This window comes from Pongo pygmaeus, chromosome 6 (assembly GCF_028885625.2).
Source record: "Pongo pygmaeus isolate AG05252 chromosome 6, NHGRI_mPonPyg2-v2.0_pri, whole genome shotgun sequence".
Lineage (NCBI taxonomy): Eukaryota > Metazoa > Chordata > Mammalia > Primates > Hominidae > Pongo > Pongo pygmaeus.
Window position 1 is genome coordinate 55,461,034 of NC_072379.2, and position 14,233 is coordinate 55,475,266.

General features: G+C 45.6%; 2 protein-coding genes across 10 annotated transcripts in view; one reads left to right on the forward strand and one right to left on the reverse strand.

Moving 5' to 3' along the window:
* The first annotated feature begins 469 nt into the window (after positions 1–469).
* Positions 470–8,147, forward strand: LOC129041530 (small integral membrane protein 14-like). The gene is given in 4 exon segments (XM_054497057.1): positions 470–578; positions 581–832; positions 7,367–7,477; positions 8,077–8,147. Coding segments are annotated over 4 exon segments (543 nt in total).
* A 424-nt stretch (positions 8,148–8,571) lies between these two features.
* ADCYAP1R1 (ADCYAP receptor type I) overlaps positions 8,572–14,233 on the reverse strand; it is a 59,150-nt gene continuing 53,488 nt past the window's right edge. For all 9 annotated transcript variants that reach the window (XM_054496045.2, XM_054496044.2, XM_054496042.2 and 6 more), the window contains one exon: positions 8,572–13,508. In XM_054496045.2, the coding sequence (XP_054352020.1) occupies positions 13,320–13,508 (189 nt within the window). In that variant the 3' untranslated portion in view covers positions 8,572–13,319. The remainder of the gene's footprint in view (positions 13,509–14,233) is intronic.

Consider the following 14,233-nt stretch of genomic DNA (forward strand, 5'->3'; position numbering starts at 1 on the left):
TTACGGAAAAACATAAAATTAGGTATTTTGTTAAAATTGTAAAGGTAAACAACACAATTAGAATAGAATGTATATTTGCCGTATCAGTAAAAGAAAGGGAAGGGAAATAAGATAATGCAATGGAAGGCAAAAAAAAAAAAAGAGAAAGCAGGTGAGCAGGTAGGGGGTGAAACAAAGGCATGGCGTAAAGACTGCAAGGTAATGAAATAAGCTCAAAATGTCCTCAGTCACAGTGAGTAACCATAGACTAATTATGCCCATCTAAACAGAGGCTATCAATTTGGATTAAAAGAAATTTTTCAGCAATATGTTACATAGAAATGTCTAAAAAGAGACAGCCCTTTCCACTCTATGAGGACACAGTGAGAAGGCACCATCAATGAACAAGACAGCAAGTACTCTTCAGACACCAGATCTGCCAATTCCCTGAAGTATTTAAACAGTCAAGTAAAAATCAAGCTGGGTAATCATGGCAGAAAGTGGGCTTGATCCCTCTGAATACGTTTGTTCTCATGAATATGCGATGAGAAGGCTGACCAGTCTGTTGTGGCAGCCCCAACTCTGCTGCACAGAGACAGACGCCTGCAAGAATGACAAGGACCCTGTGATGATAATGGCATCAGCGCTCCTATGATCTTGATGGCCTGGCTGGTGACTGCAGTGATCTTGTTCCTACTGAGACCTCCTAATCGAAGAGGATCCGACGTACCTGAAAAGCCAACCAGTCCTCATAATGAACAAGATCCACCTGCTCCTCCTGTGGCTAATTTTGAGATACAGGAAGTGAAGGTGCTTAACACCTTGCAGGACCAAACGAACAACCATGACCAGAGTACTCTTAATTCTATGAGAACTGTTTTTCCTTTTGCACTTGCAATATGGGATGGGATGGTTTCCATGGGCTTCTAGAAATTTCACTCGCAAGCTTATTTTTGCTTCCTGTATTCCTATAATTTCCAGTTACAGTATGTTTGAGTAAATGATTGCATTTTTAAAAGTTACATGGGGTTGGTTGTCCTAAATTTAAATATTCCACTCATTCTGCTTGTATCTGTCATCATAATTTTTGTGATGATTTCTGGCCTGATTGAAAGAAATTTGACCACTCTGCATTTAAATATTTTAGTTTTGATAGCTTTTTAAATTCCTTTTTTATAAAGTATTTATAAAGTTATTTGGGGTTGTCTGGGATTGTATGAAAGAAAATTAGAATCATACTGTATTTATATTTACTTTGGTAGGTTATTTGTGGGTGGCAGTTTTCTCTAGTTCTTGGAACTATGGCAGTTCTTGGAGTATTTTACAAATTGCAGCTGAAACCTGTATCATCCATTACAACTGGCTTATGTGGCTAGAGTAGAAGAAGAGAAGAAGCGAAATGGTTGTTTACTTTTTTCCTACCCCCAATAAAAGTGTCTAATATTAAGAAAACTTTAAATAAACATGATTGATCGGTATGGTAGGTGATTTACAGTCCATTATCTGACTTTGTAACGTAGCCTTACACAGTTCATGAATGGAGGAAAGCATTCATTCTTTCTGTCTTTGCTCAGTATAATCTGTATAGTAGTAATTTAAGCTATGATTTATGTTTAAAATGAGTCCCTCTTGGGAAACTTCTTTTCTGTGCTAATATTTCCCTGTTAATATGAAACTATCTGAAAGCTGTATTAGGGCCTGTTAGGTTACTAACATTTGAATGCTTATTTACTTATTTACTATATAATTTTATTTTAAAAAGTCTTTGAGGCTTTTATTATCCTTATAATGACTTATTAAAATTTTAATGAATTATTAGTTTATTTCAAGGAAAATGAGAGGCAGTCAAGGATCTTCTCCCCTCTTATCTCACTCCCGTTTTATTGGTAATGGGATGAGTTGAAATGAGAAGGAACAGCAATATAATTTTGAAATGTATACAAAAGTAAAAGTTGCATTGTTTTGCTCAGTTTGAAACAAACTGAATACAAATAGCATTTTAAAAGTCTGCATGACCTGTATGGTTGTGGATATTTTTTCTATCAAGTGATTGCAGATGATTTATGGGGACTAGAAGATATTTTGATATCAATGTAAGGAATTTTTTCTCTGGCAGTCTAGCTTTTTACTTTATAAATCTGAGAAATTACTTGTATAAACTGAATAAACTTCTGTATGTCATCGTACAGTTAAAAAACATAAAGAGGCAAAAAATCGCAAGTGAATGGGTAGAAACAGATAACACCATGTGCACATTAACCAGAAAATTGTTGCAACTATATTACTATCAAACAAAATAGAATTTAAGGCAAAAAGATAAGCCTTAATAGAAACACAGTGAGGCATCCCTTAGTAGTAAAAATGAAATGCTATCTGCCTCTCCTTCCTTCTTCTCTGAGAATTGTTGAAAATTTCACACCCTTGGATCCAGCTCTTTCAATTCTAAGTCTAGAGAAACTCCTGCACATGTAAATAACGAGATCTTCATAAGACATTGTTTGGAATAACTTCAAAATGGAAAGTACATACGTTTCCACAGGGAGGACAATGACTATGCCTGGCATGTTTCTAGGATGTAATATTATACAATTAAAAGGGAATCATCTAGATCTAAATGTACAAGTATGAACAAATAAGTAGCACATAGAATTACTTAGAAAACAAAGGCAGAATGATAGATCTAGTGTGATGCCATTGATGGAACTTAAAAGCACACAGTCACACATGCTAAATAATGTTGATGGATATTTAGTATAAGTACAAAAACATAAATGGTATGGATACATACTAAGTTCTCGTTAGTGGCTGCCTCTAGAAGGGGAGAGGGAGGGAAATCAAACTGAGAAATACCACAATGCAGACGAAATTCCATCTGTCATGTGTTCCTTCATAAAAAAATTAAAATATCTGAATCAAGCATCATAGCATATTGTTAGTTCTGGGGTGGACACAGAATTTGTTGTGTTGGTCTCTGTACTTTAGTGCATTTATCTTAAAAATTCATGATAAAAGGATGCCTTTTCTATATCTTGCCCATTCAAATAACCCTCCTACCCATCAGTCCCTACGAAAGTCCATGAGTAGATCAGCCTTCAGGTGAGGCCTGATCAAGTGGTCCTGATGATAATGCCAAGGACTCCATTTCCTTTTGTTATTCCCCTCTGCATCCCCTGTTGTCTGATTCATCTTAAGGATCCCTACCATGTTCTCTGAACAGCTCCAGTTGTTTCCCTCATAATTGCAAATGACTGTGGCACCTGCAAGCCTCACATTCTCATGTCATGCTTTCCAGGGGACAAGCAGGTGTCTCTCCAATAAGCTTCCTCACAAAAAAGAGGAATCCCTCTTTCCCAGAAACCCTAGAAATAGACTCCTCACATGGCCTGTGTGTCTGTCCCTGGGCCAGTCACTATAGCCAGAGGAATGAGTGATAAGGGCCATGTGGCCTGGCTTATCTGGACCCACCCCAGAGGCTAGGAGTGTAGGCACTCAAACCTTGTGTTTGATCATGAGGTGGGCAGTTTCCATAAAACAAAATCAGGGAATTATTGGAGGGAGCTGAGGGCAAAGGAGGCTGAAGCAGCAATTACAAATATTTATTAACCCACAGATCCCTTAATACCTTAATTATACCTTATCACACACCATGCCTGGTTGATTTATTTTAGCCTTCTCCACCTGACTGTGAAGACAAAATGTTTCTGGTTCATTCTTGATGCCAAACTGTGCCCTCTGTGCCTCTACCACATAGTGAGTTTCCAGTAAGAGATTCTTGAATGGAGGGGTAACAGCCATCCATCTAAAGAGTGACCTGAATGCTCCAGAGAGCACATGATATCATTTGAAAACAGGGACCTCAGAAATCTCTGGTTCTCTGCATTACGGGCTTAAGTCTTGTAAAACTGAAAAATATCTTCCTGTGATGACAGATAAATGTGGGTCATATACAGCACTTTCCAAGCCCCTCTCTCTCACTTGGATCTCAGAAGTGTGTTCACAAGATCTTACGTTTTTGGAAAATTTGGAAAAGTAAATTATTTGCCCCAAATTGGATAAGCCTGCAGCATCTCTTCACCTTAACATCTCCTCTACCACACCTTCTTACATGTTGGGTAGCACTCAACTGCCAGGAACACTTTGGGGATCCAACAAAGGGGAGGTTAAGTTAGAGAGACACTCAGTTTGGTTCAGTGGGTTTCACATGAGTGTGTGTCATTGCTTCATTATACAGTGATATTATACTGTCCTTCCAGGAATACTCCTGTTGTTCACTCAGCATTATGTACAAAGGCAGAGAGAGGGCCAGAGATCATATCATATCATCATATTAAAATGTCCTACAGTGCCTGGCAGTGTGCACAGTGCTGCAGAAACAAAGTTGGATGTGTATGGAGCCAGGTGCTAGTCTGTGAAAAAAATCTTCCAGTCATCATATGTGTAACACTGTAATTGGAGGATTCTGTTTTCATTGGTGCTGAGTCCAAATGTTCAATAATAAAACACACATTTTGATCAACTATGTGACTAAATTATATTCAAATTTTATGAATAGAAAATGATATAAATGTTATCAGCTAATAAAGAGATGATCAAAGAGTATGCAACCAAAACAAGTAGGCAAAAAGCATCAGAGAGTAATTAATACAAAGATGATGTTGTTTTTCTGGATTTCATAATGTTTATGATAGTTGTCAACTTTTCTCATTCAAAAAAACCCTTATTTTTATACCTAATTTTAATTAAAAATTTTTCATTTTGTATTAAAGAGGACTCCCTAAATTATATGAGTTTCCAACTTCATAAAACCTAAATCTGTCTTTGTTCATACCAGATAAAAATAGGCCACACAGACTGCCAAGTAGGTACAGTCTTGGAACTGTCTGTGGTGCTGGACCCAAGGTTCACTTGGCTCTCTCCGTGGTACTTACTGCCCAAGCCAAAGCTGCTCCTGGTGGTGAATAGTTGGGTTTATTAATGGAAGTCCGGCTTAATGTCATAGGAATGGATGCTTTTGTCCATGGAAAAAGTGTCTCAATAGGGTTAAGGAGAACAGTAAAGATGATTCTCAAGTATTGGGGACACCCAGAAGATAAGGGCATCAAAAGTATCAGCTCAAGGAGAACTCACCCCAAGCCATGCCTGAGTTTACATCAGGGGCAGAGGGGAGGAGGGACCTGGGGTGAGGGAGAAGAACCTAGAATACAATACACTGCAGGTGGGGGCCTTCTGAAAGGGGAAGAGAGAAAAGGGTGACTGAGAGGGGTGGTCCTGAGAGGGCCCTGAGGGACAGAACAAAGGCCCTGCCCACTGCGTTGGTGGAAGATTTGCTGACTGAAGCTGAGATATCACTGCAAAGTCCCCATTCAGCTGAAAGCCTGTATGAATTGGAATGGATACATATGATGTCTTTGTAAAGGTCTGTCACCTGCTAAGGACTGCCTCTCTGGCCTAGAAAGAGCATATGGAGGAGCTCCTCATGACTGGGTTTCACCCACAGAATTTACAACTTTGCATCCAGGACAGTGGCAGAGGGAATTTCCAAGTTCACACCAGAATAACTACTGCAATGGGCTATCCACAAGGGCACAGTATAACAACATTGGGAGGCTCAGAGCATCTACATGAGTTCATTTGAGGGCAACTGAGAGTCAGAAATTACAAGACCTTCATCCCTCCCAACACCCCCATCACTACTCTGAGGATCCCCCAAATTAAAAAGAGACTACTTAATGTAGAAAGCACCAGGGCACAGAATCCACTCAGGAACTGCATCCGTGAGAGAGAGCCTACCAGAAATGGTGCAGACATGCTCTCACCCCTTGAAACTAGACTAGTTTCAATGTGTGGGAAGACACAGCTCCCCACTTCTGATCAGGGGGCTTTATGGTCCAGGCTGGAGGCTGTATTCCTGAGTTTGTTCCCAATATAGTAAAATAGGACATACAGCCATATGACTCTGGTTTTCCACAGGCGTTGAATGAACCCAACTCACCACTAAGGACTGCCCAAAGACTTTTATGACACAAACTACTTTTTGCCAGTCAATATCCCTTCTTTCCTTCCAATGTTATTAAGGTTGCACTGCATTGCCTGCCTTGCAGTGAGGTGTGGCCATGTGACTACACACAGGATAATGAGATGTAAGCAGACATAGGCCTCTTAAAAGAAGATGACTGAAGAAGGGGAAGAGTTCTTTTGCCTTCTCCTATTTGCTTCTAAGTCCAGTGACATCCAGAGCTCCAGGGGCCCTGGAGCTTAGGGTGCCCTCGAGACTAGAATTCACCTGCTAAAGATAGAGGAGCAAAAAGATAGAAGCTTGAGTCCTCAGAGAGACCACAAAGCCATAACACCTGTTCTGGACTGTCTACCTCTGGACTTCATATGAGAGAAGTAAACTTCTGTCTGCTTTAAGCCACTTTTTATTGGAGTTTCTGCTGTCATATCCCACTGAACTTGATACTAGTCATTTCAGAGACGGTCTAATACTTACGCTGATTGAGACTGAATGGACATCTGCAGGCTGATTTCCTCTTGGAACGTTTTGCTTTCTGTTCTAAGACACTGGCCTGAGAGGAAAAGGAAATTAAAGCTCCTGTTGCGAATGTCTATGCTTGTTCTCTGCCTCCTGGGAAGGTAATCATTGCCCAGGCCCATGGTTCACAAACAGGGACTATGTTGCCCTTCCAGTGTCCTCAGTTAGAACCTGTAGAACAGTGGATCTCAAAGTGCTGTCTCAAGACCAGCAGAACAGCCACAGCTGAGAACCTTTTACAAATGCAAATGGTCCAGCCCTACCTCAGACCTGCTGAATCAGAAATTCTGGGGGTGGGTCCCACAATCTGTGTCTTAACAGCCCCTCAGATGACTCTGATGCAGGATAATGCCTAAGAACCACTGGGTTCCCAAGAGGAATTATACACAGTACCAGTAAAACAGACAGCATCATCAGGAACAGCCAAGATTCAAGGCATTTTTAGAGGGTCTTGGGAGAAATGAGGGCTTAGTCTATCAATGTTGGAAAGTGGACAGAGGAAACAGGATTTAATAAATGCTCACATGGACTCAAGAGTTTGATGATCTTCACTGTTGCCAAGAAATTCAAGCTTAATGTGAAATTCAAGCCTTTCAACTAAATTTTGGCTCTTACCTTTGCTTTTTGGATGTGACCTCTTTCAAAGAATGAAACATATGGAAGCTCAATTCATTATGATCACATCAGTGAAAGTAATATTTTTCTAAACACTAGGGAAGTCTTCCTTAGGATCAGCCAGCAGAGACTGACACACAAGGAGACTAATTTTCAGCCTTGAGCATAGGTTCCATTTTGGAAGCAACTCAAAATATCTGCTAAGTGGGTCATATAACATAGCCTGGTCATCTCCTTTAGGACTAAAAGAAGAGGTGGGTCTGGAGAAAGAGGAGCAGGCACAGCCTCTGAAAGCAGAACTAACCAGTGTCCCAGCTTGGGAACACCCCCCTGAACACCTGGGGGTATCTGGTGAGTGATCCACACAGCCCTAGCTGATTGCAGGGCTCACACCCTGTTAGGCTAAAATCCATCTTTTCATTGACTTGACTTCTTCAGAGTGGCCCACCTGATTGCTGGAGGAAGCTGGCCCTGCATTTGCTGTAGACCTCAGGCCTGTTGTAGCGGCATTTATTATTCCCAGGATTTTATGTTTAGAAAATCTTCAGGCTTGTGACCCTGACCTCAAGGTAGAATCCAGAAAAGTCCAATTTCCAGTCTTCCTTGTAGCAAGGACACAGCCAATCCAATGGTGTTGAAACTTTGATTTGGAAGTGGGCAACTTGAGGAAGAGGGCTGAAGGTGGAATCTCATTTGATGGTGAGAACAGCAGCAAAGCTCTCTGCTTTCAGAGGTGGCAATAATTGCGAAGTCATGTCCCTGGCATGGAAGAGACATCACTGGGGTGGCAGCAGCAACAGTGGCAGCAGTTTCATCATCAGTCATGCAGCATGATATGGCTTCAGATACCTTTTCTAGTTTCTCCAGCCTTACAAGAATTCTATGACCAGCTCAACATCTTTTTCATAAACTCATTTTCTGACCTAGCAAAAACTATCTTCTTTTGCTAGCAATGAACATTATGACCAATATGAAAATGGACACTGGGATTGTGACAATCAACAGAACCTCGAGGAAATGAGGGTTACCTTGAATTGATTATCTGGTCTGTCTGGGACTGATGGTTTGGAATATCCAGAAGTATTAGGGGATGGGATCCTGGAAGCCAAGGATGTACCTGTAGTTACCTGGGATTAAATGCTCTCTGCAGTCAATGTTTTGGGATATCTGGTAGGTACTTCCAAGGTACAACAGGAAGGTCATGATTCCACTCAGTTTCCACGATCCCTGGAGATCCTTTAAGGCCAAGACTTCTAATTTACTTTTTGAGTTCCATCCTAGGCTCACTCAGGTCCACTCTCATATTTCTCCTTTGGAATCTTAAAGGCCACTGGGCCTTGTATACACTGGATTACTCTGGGATGATCAAATTTTGGGAGTAGTCCTCTCCCCTTCCCCCTCCTCTCCTCCCTTCCCTCCACTTATGCCAAGTTACAGCCACCAGGAAAAATGGCAAAACATTTATTGAGTCATCTACAGCAGTCTGACATCCTTAAAATCCTGGACAAGATTGTGAGCACAGCATTAATGGCAGCAGCGGTAGCAGTAAAGTCTGTGGGGCTTATCTTTACTGTGGGAGATGAAACCCAGGCTGGTCCAGCTCCCACGAGTGAGGCAGGAACCATGTCTGAGATGCCAGGGGCTGCACCGCTCCAGCCCTGACAGAGGCAAAGCTACAGAAGACAGACATCAGACAAGACACACATAGCCAAGTGCAGAAACATCCCAAGACTGTGAGTTCAGGAAAAGAAGGAATGGGCACACCAAAATGTCCCAGATCCTTGAAGTTGACTCCCAGGGGACATGGCTGCTATCACCCATATGGAAGTATCCTCACTCTGATCTCAACAGAAAACTGAATCAGCTGATGCAGGTAAAGCTAGAATTCTGTGCCCATTTGAGCCCTCTGGCCTCCCCCTTACTCCTGATGCTGGTGGTTTTACAAATGAGGCAAAGGTTAACTTAGGAGGGCTCAAAGCAGTAGATAAACAGCAAGGAGTCCCTTCCAGCAGTCTTCATCCCAATAACAAGCCCACATCTGTGTAGTTTCCAAAATCTTTTCACACACAAGCCGTCTCATTTCAACCTTATCCTTGGCCTGTGGGACTAACAATGCCAATGAAGTCCTCCCCATTACCCAGATTAGAAGGCCGAGGCCCAAAGAAGGTAAGCCCTGGATCACAGAGTAGGTGGCTAAGCCCAGGTTAAAAAGTAGGTCTCCCCACACCACGCTGACTCCATTGCTTCTCCTGCAATAGAGTCCTGGACAACCTTCGGTCACCAGAGCCCCACTCCTGTGCAAGGTTACGTGCGTAATGCATGGATGCTTTGAGTTTCACATTCTGCTCACGTGCAGGGCTGTGCATAAACTGGTGAGCCATTTACTCATTCAGATTTATAAAACATACTGGATCCCACCATAGTGGCAGGCACCATGCTAGGCCCGCGTATATTTTCTCATCAGCCCAATAGGGAGGTTTGACCTATAGATCTCCAAGTTTCCTCCCAGCTTTAGTATTTTGTGAGCCTCCTCAAAGACATATGGGGAGTGAGTCAAGGTCAAACAAGCCAGGAGCAAAGCTTGGAGAAGCCCAAGTCCTTGCTCCTTGCTCAGGGCTCTTCTAGCTGACTTCCTTGTCCCTGGGTGCAAGGAGGACTTTATGACAAAGTATTAATACTTTATGATAATACTAAATGATAAAGTATTAATACTTGCTGGCTTCACTTTGAAGTGGCCATGTAGAGGGCCATGTAGAGAGAGTCCCTTTGAGCTTTCCCTTCCACGAAGAGTGAGGGTCAGATGAGAGAGGTGAGTGGGCATCCTTGGCGGGGATTATAGATGCAGGTGTCTCTCAAGCCTCGGGCTTGGCTCTAGCTCCCTGTCCTTGTTCCACAAAGAACCCAGCTTGGAGAGGGTGGGGTTAGAGAGGAGTCACTGTAGGCCACTGTATGTGTCAAGCAGGGTGACAGAGCTACACGCTGGGATAGAGAATGTGGCTTGGACTTAAGTGGGGAGTCATGAAGTCTGCAGTGCTAGGGACCACCACAGAGCCACTGAACCACAGAGCCACCTACATCCCGCACTTGGACCCCCCTCCCCCGCCCCGGCTCCCTAACAGCCTCAGCATCCTTGACTTGGAATCCCATTTCCCCCAGGATGAGAGTCCCTCCCTGACACTGCCTTCCTGCTCCCTGGCTGGACAGTCATGACAGGGAAAGAGCAATTTCTTCATCCCAAAGAAAATTCAGCCTCCCATGGGTGAGTTTCGTCCTTTAGGATTGCATAGAACAAGAAACCCCTTCCCAGGAATGATCATCAACAGGGGTGGAGTCTGACAAGCCTGCTCCTCCCCAGCCCCACTTTTCCCAAGCCTCTCAAGCTGTCTTCACATGACAGGATTTCTTATCCTTTCCTGGCCCAGGCAAATACCATAGTCCTGAGGCCCATTCCAAGTAGATGGCTGGTGTTTAGACAGAGTTCCAGAGATGCATTGGGCTATATACAAATCATCTAGTCTTATTGCCCATTTTACAGATTTGAAAACAGAGGGTCAGAGAGGGAAGGGTTTTACACAGACCTTATGCTGTCCCCCTACTGCCTGTGACCCTGAAGGCCAGAACCTCCTGGAACATTGAGAATACATCAGGTACATCTGCTCACAAGACTGGAAAAATTCATTCAGACAGAAAAAACAACCAACTAACCAATAGGAACCCGGCACCTCTATGAGGACGCAGGGCCAGGCTCAGGAAGCAGCACAGTGCATGGGGTTCAGGGTTGATTTTGTTTTTACTGTTTTGTGATGATGTTTCTAAAATGCCAAAGTTTCTTCTTCCACAATGAAACAGAACTGCTGTTGGGAGTGATGATGAATGAATGAGGTCCATCCCCAGGGGGCTGCTCCTTGGATCTGGAGCTGGCCACTGGAGGTGGCACTCCACCCCAGCAAGATATATATGACTGCATCTATACATCATGCCCAAGGCACCTGTTCAAATGTCCATGACCTAATCTTTCTTTCCAGGCCACCAGCTTCCACTGTGGTGTCCAAATGGAAGGGACAGAAGGTCCATTTCCAAGAAAGGGAAAATAAACAGCATCCTGTCCATCCGTCTACACACACACACATATAGTCATCAAAACCTGATATGAGGCACAATGATGCATGCCCTTTTACGTGCCTTGACTTTGAACTGGAAAAATCACTTAAGTGCAGGGTCTAGAGAAGCATTGGAAGTTGCCTCATCTCACAAATGGGAAAACTGGAGCCCAGAACAGGGAGCATTGTGTCCACAGTCACAGCAGTCTGAACCCAACTGGGATAGAGTCTAGTTCCCTGAACCCCAGGCCGTGGCTCCTTCCAAGCAGCCCAGACCCCCTAGCAGTGCCCAAAATGCAAGATGGCCACAGGACCCTTGCTTCAGTAATACACACCAGTGCGCATGGAGGGGATCATGAGGTCAGGTGCAGGGTAAAAGGGCCACTGCACACTTCATGATCAATCTGAGTCACCAAGCATGCCTGGGAAAGGGCAGGTAGCTCCTTTCTTCCTCTGGCTTTGCCAAAGACCCAGGGACTTACTTGACTGGCCAAGGACACAGAGCTTCTCTCTAAATTACAGCAACAAGAGCCTTTTCCAGCCACTCTGAAAGCCTCTCCAGAAACATTTTCCCAAGTTCCCCAGGCCCCCTCCTCTTTATAAAATGAAGTAACATCTTCCTCCACCCAAAGTCCCCAAGCATTCCAGAGCATCATCATGACACAAGTCTGCAAACAGAACTTGGACAGGAGTAACACCAAATGCTGACATGGAATGAGCTAGGCCACACACGGACCACGTACTCTAGCACTTTCCTCTACCTCCCCAGCTGGGCACTGCCCTATTTTACATTCTCAGGCTGAGGGTGTGCAACCTGCAGCTGGGGAGCCAGGGCGGGTGGTAGGGAACAGCTGCCGCATCGGCAGCAGCCTCTGCTAATGGGCATGGTGGGTGTGGCTTCTCCTCCCGACACCCCAGCAGCCCATGGTGAGTCAAGGTCAAGGGCATAAAAGGGACATCTTTGCAGAGGTCTCAGAGAGATTTCAATAGTTGAGTCCAGGCCCGAGGAGCTGGTGTCTGGGGCTCCTGATCATCCATGGGGTGGGGGTCGGGGAGCCCTGGGCCCCAGACTCGGGTGCAGGTGCTTCAGGATTCGCCAACATCAGAGGCAGGTGGCTGGTACATCCTAGTCATGGCTTTGACTTAGGGGAAATGGGGAGGGGAGGGCTTAAGGGCTCTCTGTGGTGTGCATGGTTGGAGACAGCTTCTGGAAGGCATCCATGAGGGTGGAAGAGGTGGAAGGGAGGTGACCAGAAGAACCCTGTCCATCTTGAGCTGGGGGTAAAACAATGGAGGTGGCGAAGGTTTTCTTCCATGGGTCTCCCAAACTCCATCTCTTTCCAAATCACAGCCACATTTCTGGCTCTCAGCTCCTTTCGGATCAAATGAAAAGCACCAGAACCTTCCCTGGCCTGCAGACTCCCCACCCAAACTGAAGTATCTGATGAGAAGAGCCTGGGAGCTGTCCCACTGCCCTGGGACCCAGGAGCTGAGCACCCGGACACCAAGATGCCAGGCGAGTGCCAGGAGGCCTGCACCAAGGGGTGTTCTGGCCACCCAAGCTGGCCCTCTGCTAGGCTTCGGGGACTTGGGCCCAGGACTGAGAAGAGCCCCAGGGTGGCATGCACACTCGAGGGGTCACACCCAAAATCAGATAATGGGGGGCTGTTGGGGCAGGTACCACCCCAGCTCCCACAGGCAAGGTCTCTTCAGCCTTAGCTCACAAGGCCTCACAGCTGGGGTCAGGCCATCACTGAGGCTGACCAAGACACAGTGGGGTGGAGCTGAGACCTGACTGGAAGTGAGCAGGGACACTGGGGCAAAGGGGGAAGGAATGGGACAACTTTTCCAAATTTGAGGAGTATTTACATGTCTGGGGTCAGGGCCCAAGGGACCACAGTGGATGGGACCAGTACCAAAACAAGGAGGGGACAATCCCAGTCTGTGCCCTGCCTCCTTCTTCCCCCTCAGGAGCCAAGCTTCCAGCCCAGGGCCTGCCCAAGGGGAGAGAAGAGGCGCAAACATGCGTGGGCTGGCACCTGCCTGCGGTCCCAGCCTGTGGATGGAGGAGAGGAGGAGGAGGGGAGCATGGCTCAGGTGGCCAGATTGTCAGCAGGGAGACCAGACATGCGGATTTGGGAGCTGCTCTTGCTCAGGATGGAGAGCTGGGTGCCCCCGTTCACCCCACTGCTGGCCAGAGACGGGTGTCGGTGCTTGAAGTCCACAGCGAAGTAACGGTTCACCTTCCAGCTTCGCCATTTTCGTTTGATCTCCGCTTGTACCTGCAGGGAGCAAATTGGGCGGTCACTTCCAGATGGACATCCTCTGCAGCCTCCAGGCCCTGTCCTGGCCTAGGGCCCTTCCCAGGCTGGCACTGCCACCCTCAGCACCCTCCCCACTCCCCAGTTGCAGCCTGCGGCCCTCAAGGTCTCCAGTGGGGGCTTTTAGCAGCTGTAGGCAGGGACGCCTCTGAGGAGCTGACCGGAACAGCCCCTTCCCCTGCCACTTTCTGAGCAAGGCCCTCTAACGGCTCCCTGTTGTTTTCAGGCCAGGCAGAGAATAGTCCATCGGGTCCTTCAGGAAATCTTTAACAAGCAGTCCCACAGGGCAGGTGGATCAGGAAAGGATCCCCACTCTTGGCTGACCAGTAAGAGTGGGCTACACATTAGAATTACCTGGAGGGCTTTAAAAATTCCAGATGCCCAGGCCATACCCCAGAACAATTATATCAAAAGCTCTGCACAAGACCCAGACATCATATTTTTTAAAGCTTCCCAGTCAGGGTTGAGAACCATTAAATAATGCACCCCTCTGGGAAAACACACACCCATGTAGCTCTTAGCATGGTGAGTGGGGGCCATGCTGAGTCTCAGCCTCCATGTGCCTTCTCAGTCAAGCACCTTCGTGCACAGACTGCACAACTGGAAGCAGCGCCTACACCCACCCTCTCCAGTTCCAGCTCCTACTTCCACTGCAAGCTCTGAACAAGCTACATACACGCCCACTT